At 46.4% G+C, this 6,000-nt stretch overlaps 1 protein-coding gene across 2 annotated transcripts in view; it reads right to left on the bottom strand.

The window, feature by feature from the left end:
* XPO1 (exportin 1) overlaps positions 1 to 6,000 on the bottom strand; it is a 93,815-nt gene that overhangs the window by 39,912 nt on the left and 47,903 nt on the right. Inside the window, exons 1-2 of one of the 2 annotated variants that reach the window (XM_056567743.1) lie at positions 1,361 to 1,436; positions 77 to 125 (exon numbers count right to left, since the gene is read on the bottom strand). In XM_056567743.1, the coding sequence (XP_056423718.1) occupies positions 77 to 125; positions 1,361 to 1,407 (96 nt within the window). In that variant the 5' untranslated portion in view covers positions 1,408 to 1,436. Of the gene's footprint in view, positions 1 to 76; positions 126 to 1,360; positions 1,437 to 6,000 lie in introns of those variants that run through there. The other variant, XM_056567744.1, reaches the window with a different exon arrangement.

Here is a 6,000-nt window from a genome sequence, read left to right as displayed (position 1 = left end):
AAAAAAAAGGTGGGGATTGTCACATCAATAAATACATGAAAAATAACACATCAGGTGGTGAACCAAGGACACTTACCATTACAAACTGGCAGAGCTGAAATATCTTCGAAAATTCGTTGCACATGCTGTAGAAGAGGAAACAGTAAAGTCAACCTGCACAAGCAGTTTTCCATAATTTTGCAACTAATAAAAGTGTATTAAAACATCTAAAAAGCTAATTACAATACATCAACCTGCACAAGACCCAAATGCCTATAAAAAGGTGAGGTTCGACAAGTCTAACTATACAGTATTAATGCTTTGTGTGTACACTACATTGAAGAGTATAGGAATAGGAGACTAGGAAATCGGAAAGGAAACCATTTTTGCATATATGTTTTCTGTCTATTAATTTCTGTATCACAAACTAGTTATTAAAGTAAAGGTTTTTTATTTAGTAATTTTTGCTCTTTTCAGCATTCCAGTCAGTTGTCAGTTTTTCACCAACTTAAGATTTATTGTGTATCTAGTTCATGTTCAATGAATGTCTGATCAGGGAGAACTTCAAAAGAAGTTATTAGCCAAAATTATATGTTTGGGCTTAACAACAATCAATAGTTTAGCTTTGCTCAGTAGACTATACATGGATGCACACTGCCTCTCTAACAGGTAAATTAGGCTTTCCAACAGGTCACTGTGAAACCTAACAACAAATATTAAAAACGCGCTTTAGGAAACAAAAAGAAAATTTATCTTAGCAGTCAGACCCTCACATATTAGCCAGTTATCCCCCAGGCTGTTTAATTCCTTTGGTGTATATTGAGAATGTCTTGTCCATGTTTAGATCAACTATTGGCTTAGTCCAATATGTAACATTTAGTGTGTCTAAGTCTCATAAGTGAGGCACAAGTGATTTAAGCCAGTCTTATGGTGCATTAACAATTGTAAAACTGCTCCATAGTATTTTTAAATCGCATGGCCACACACATGAAACACAGCTTTGATAACCCTAGTGATTCTTGTGGACTGGCCAAATATCTTATGTGTATGGGGCCACCTGATGCATTTTCTCATGAAAGATTGGCAGTGACATCTGGCAGCAGTTTATTCTTATTGGTAAATGCATGCACGCCAAATGTGCATGTTTTATGAGAAAGACGGGGCGAGAACTGTCTATTGACAGGTATTTTATGTGTACGATCACTTTTACTTTAGCTGAGCTATATCTGCTTAAAAGCCGGAAGCTAAAAGCCCAATTGTGCACTGCTAAAGGATTACAATACTTTTTTCTAGTTGTCATATCAGGTGGAATGTTGTCATGAAGATTGTGTGGATTTCAAAATAAAACATTCACAACCAAAAATAAATATCTACTTCCTACCTGGCTTGCATAGTGCCAGTTGTGTGTGTATCGATGGATTTGTTCATTTGGATTCACACATGGTCTTCATGACAACACTGCACCTGAGAGAAATCAGCCAAGGAAATGTCAGAATCTCTCAGGAACGCAGCCTCTTTATTTGAAATGTGTAACTTAAATAAATAAAAAAATCTCAGCATACAAGATCGTAAGTGCACAGGTTTCAAGGTTTTAGCATGTACTATAGGGCCTTCATATTTTTGCGGTATTTTTCTTTAACCCCTAAACTCTTACTAATACAGTGCCAGTGTTAAAGTATAAAGCAGACTTGGGAACTCTGTGTGCACCATACATTATGGGTGCCTGGTGTTGAATACAGCTTACACCCAGTTAAACGCTTTATACATTTCATATAGTAAATTTTCTATTTGGTACTGAAACAGATTTATTTATTTTAAATTAAAAAAGACCCTCCAGCAGCTCCCATAGAGAATAAATGGATCATGTACCGTGTTTTTCGCCCTATAGGACACACCGGCGTATAAGATGCACCCAATTTATAGGTGCAAAATCTAAAAAAAAAATAAAGATTTTGAACCCAATAGTGGCCTTCAACCTGCGGACCTCCAGATGTTGCAAAACTACAACTCCCAGCATGCACGGACAGCTGTTGGCTGTCCGGGCATGCTGGGAGTTGTAGTTTTGCAACATCTGGAGGTCCGCAGATTAAAGACCACTGCATAGGGGGTAATACATGTCCCCCCCGCTCCGGATGTCGCTCCATCGCTGTCGCCGTGTACCCGTCGCTCCGGAACGTCTCTGCTGCCGGTGCATTGCCGTAGAATGAGATTTGCCATAGAATGAGATGGTCCGCCTCCACCACATCCTATTGGCTCTCTTGTCACGTGACATATCTAAACGTCACGCATCGATGCGCCCAGTAGTGTCAGTTTGGCTATCACAGGGAGAGGATCTCCTCACCCTGTGATAGCTGAAGCTGCACGGAGCTCTCATGGCCTCTGTGGCCCGACAGAAGTTCACACATGTACGCAGCTCATACGGTTGCCTCATATACATTTACTGTTGATCCACAGCGCTATCGGGATCCCTATGCCCGATGGCGCTGTCATCAGTGTGCGTCCCCGCGAGCGCCCCACGCCCGCAGCTCTACTCCCCGTCCTCCGCCCCCGCAGCTCTACTCCCCGTCCTGTTAACGCTCAGGGAGCAGGGAACAGAAAGTAGAGCTTCGGGCGCAGGTAAAGTTATTCGCGTAGTGCTGCGCATGCGCAGCACTACTTTACCTGCGCCCGATGCTCTACTTTCTGTTCCCCGCTCCCTGAGCGTTAACGGGACGGGGAGTAGAGCTGCGGGCATGGGGCACTCGCGGGGACGCACACTGATGACAGTGCCATCGGGCGTAGGAATCCCCATAGCGCTGTGGATCGCTCCCTGAGCGTTCACGGGGGACGGGGAGTAGAGCTGCGGGGGACGGGGAGTAGAGCTGCGGGGGACGGGGAGTAGAGCTGCGGGGGACGGGGAGTAGAGCTGCGGGGGACGGGGAGTAGAGCTGCGGGGGACGGGGAGTAGAGCTGCGGGGGACGGGGAGTAGAGCTGCGGGCGTGGGGTGCTCGCGGGGACGCACACTGATGACAGCGCCATCGGGCATAGGGATCCCGATAGCGCTGTGGATCAACAGTACATGTAATAATAGAGTAAGTGTATATGAGGCAGCCGTATGAGCTGCGTACATGTGTGAACTTCTGTCGGGCCACAGATGCCATGAGAGTTCCGTACAGCTTCAGCTATCACAGGGAGAGGAGACCCTCTCCCTGTGATAGCCAAACTGACACTACTGTGCGCATCGATGCGTGACGTTTAAATATGTCACGTGACAAGAGTGAGCCAATAGGATGTGATGGAGGCGGACCATCTCATTCTATGGCAAATCTCATTCCACGGCAATGCACCGGCCGGGTATCCTCGCTCTCCGTCACAGCCATCACGTCGTTACACACGCCAACGCATGTACGCAACGACGAGGAAGGAGAGCGCCGGCCATACAGGGGATCCCTGAACGGAGAAGACACCGAGGAGGCAGGTAAGGTCCCTCCCGGTGTCCTGTAAGCACTAACCCAGCTATTCAGTCGGGCTCTTCGGGACCGCCGCGGTGAAATCACGGCGGTCCCGAACAGCCCGACTGAACAGCCGGGTTAGTGTCACTTTCCCTTCAGACGCGGCGGTCAGCTTTGATCGCCGCGTCTGAAGGGTTAATACAGGGCATCACCACGATCGGTGATGTCCTGTATTAGCCGCGGGTCCCGGCCGTTGATGGCCACAGGGACCGCCGCAATAGGGGTGTATTCGCCGTTTAAGACTCACCAACTTTTTCCCCGCAGTTTTGGGGAAGAAAAAGTGCGTCTTATACGGCATGTCTTCTCCCCTCCAACCATTTCCTGACTTGCAGCTCACTACGTACACAGCCATGCACCCTCTGCTATGCTGCACACACAACCAGCTACATGACATGACTTCAACTATCTTCCCCCCACCTCAACCATGTTTTTACCATTTATGAAGTGAGGCTGCAAGGTTGTCTGTAGGATATAGCAGACACTGCTTACAGCCGTTCTGCCTCTCAGTTTGCTCTCCCTGAGCCATCACTCCCTGCCTCGCTCTGCACAGTGACGGACTGGCCAGGAGCATACAGCACAGTGCTAATCCCCGCCCCCACTTCCTGTGTTTCGACTGGGCAAGAGAGTTGCCACAGTCTGAAACAGGCAGACAACTATTTACATGGTATAGGGAACCCCTAGTGGACAGAACTTTGAGGACAATTTTTTCTATAGAAGTAAAATATAGAGAAAAAAACCCTGTAAAGTTGCCTAATTTTATATAATTAAAAAATAAAACGTAGTCTGGCGGCAGTGACAATTTTAAACTCAAGTGTCAAGGAGGCATTTCAGAACTACAGCATACGCAGAGTTAAGAAGGGAACCAGTCATCAGATTAAGGCTTGCCTAAACCTTGGGCAAAAAATAAATACTAAAAGGCCCCCTTATTACAATAAACTATGTTGTACTCAAAAATACTGTGGATGTTTCAAAGAAAGCCATTTAAAAAAAAAATCGGATAAGCTCTGAGAAAAGTGTCCAGGCAGCTCTAACTTTTTTTTTTACTGCCCAGCTCTGCTCGATTGACAAGTTTTTCCCAACACACATCCAAATGGAAAATCCTCCTCAATGTACAACACTGTCCTCGGTCATATTTGGGGTTTGTAGTAGTTTATTTTCTACAGCACCTCCAATATTTTAAAATATCACACCTATAGTGTCCTGTGGCAATTCTATACTAGTGTGAATGTACTACATTCAGAATAAGCTAAATCATGAGCAGTTCATATATAGTAAACACCATAAATCTTTTATTTAGGCCAGTGTTCCAAAACAGGAAAAAAAAAAAAAAATTTGATTAGAATAGAAGTAAAATCTCTCAGAGCTTCTATTGGGGGACACAGGACCATAGGTATTATGCGGCTTGCCACTAGCAGGGTGACACTTGGCAAAACCATTGCAACGATACTCCTCTGAAATGGTGAATCCACCGGGAGATAGTGGCCTTAGGAGCTGGGAGCCCATTGCACCGTCTGTCAGTAAGCACAAACAGAGAGTCACTGCTAGAAGGAGGAAGTGACCAACAAATAGATCCAAACCGTACAAACCACCAAGTGTAGCTTGTGAAGTTGGCACTCCCATGGATGAGAAGGGGAAGGGAAGGAGGAAAGCAACACAATCTCCTCGATCTGGTGAAAAGAAGACTCTACTTTGGGCTGAAACAAGGGCACCGGCTGAAGAACAATCAAAATCAGAAAGGGTCTGCAGAGTGATTGTGAGACTGACCCCGTTCTGCTCCACGGAGGGCGCCTAGATGAGTAGGTTGTCCAGATATGGGAGAACCGATACACCCGGCAAGTGGAGGAGAGCCACCACAGCAGCCAGCATCTTTGTTAAGACTTGGGGTGTGCTCGCCAGCTCGGAACAGCAAACCGCAGAAAAGGCTGATGGGTCGGAAAGATAGGGATGTGCAAATAGGCGTCCCGAATGACCACGGAAGAGGGAACTCCCCCGGATCCATGGAGGCAACCACTGACCGCAGGGATTCCATCTGGTAATGTTGTAGCCACACCTGACGGTTCAGAAGCTTCAAATCGAGGATGGGTCGGACAGAGACGTCCTTTTTTAGAACAAATAGATTTGAGTATAACCCCGAAAACAGTTGCTGTGGAGGGACAGGCACGATCACTTCCTGAGACAGGAGGGTGTGAAGGGCAACCTGAAAAGCTGTGTCAAGAGTGGGAGAACGAGGAGAGCGGGACCGGAAAAAATTATCCCAGGGAATAGAAGAGAAATCTATTCGATAGCCCTGGGAAACAACCTCTTGAACCCACGCATCTTGAACGTGTGCCAGCCAAACATCCCGAAAGAGGGACAGGGGGTGGGGGCACAGTTGTTTGACTGGCTTTTTCAATATGAAATACTTACATTTTTCTAATGAAAGCAATTGCTACAACTAATCAAAAGATTTTGTATCTGACAGTGCCCATTTCAGCCACCCTGGCAAACAGGGGCAAATGGGGAACCCGGACCCTGGGTACGCCACCAAAC

Source organism: Hyla sarda, chromosome 3, assembly GCF_029499605.1.
Source record: "Hyla sarda isolate aHylSar1 chromosome 3, aHylSar1.hap1, whole genome shotgun sequence".
Lineage (NCBI taxonomy): Eukaryota > Metazoa > Chordata > Amphibia > Anura > Hylidae > Hyla > Hyla sarda.
Note: the sequence above shows the minus strand (reverse complement) of the source record. Positions and strands in the feature narration are given on the sequence as shown.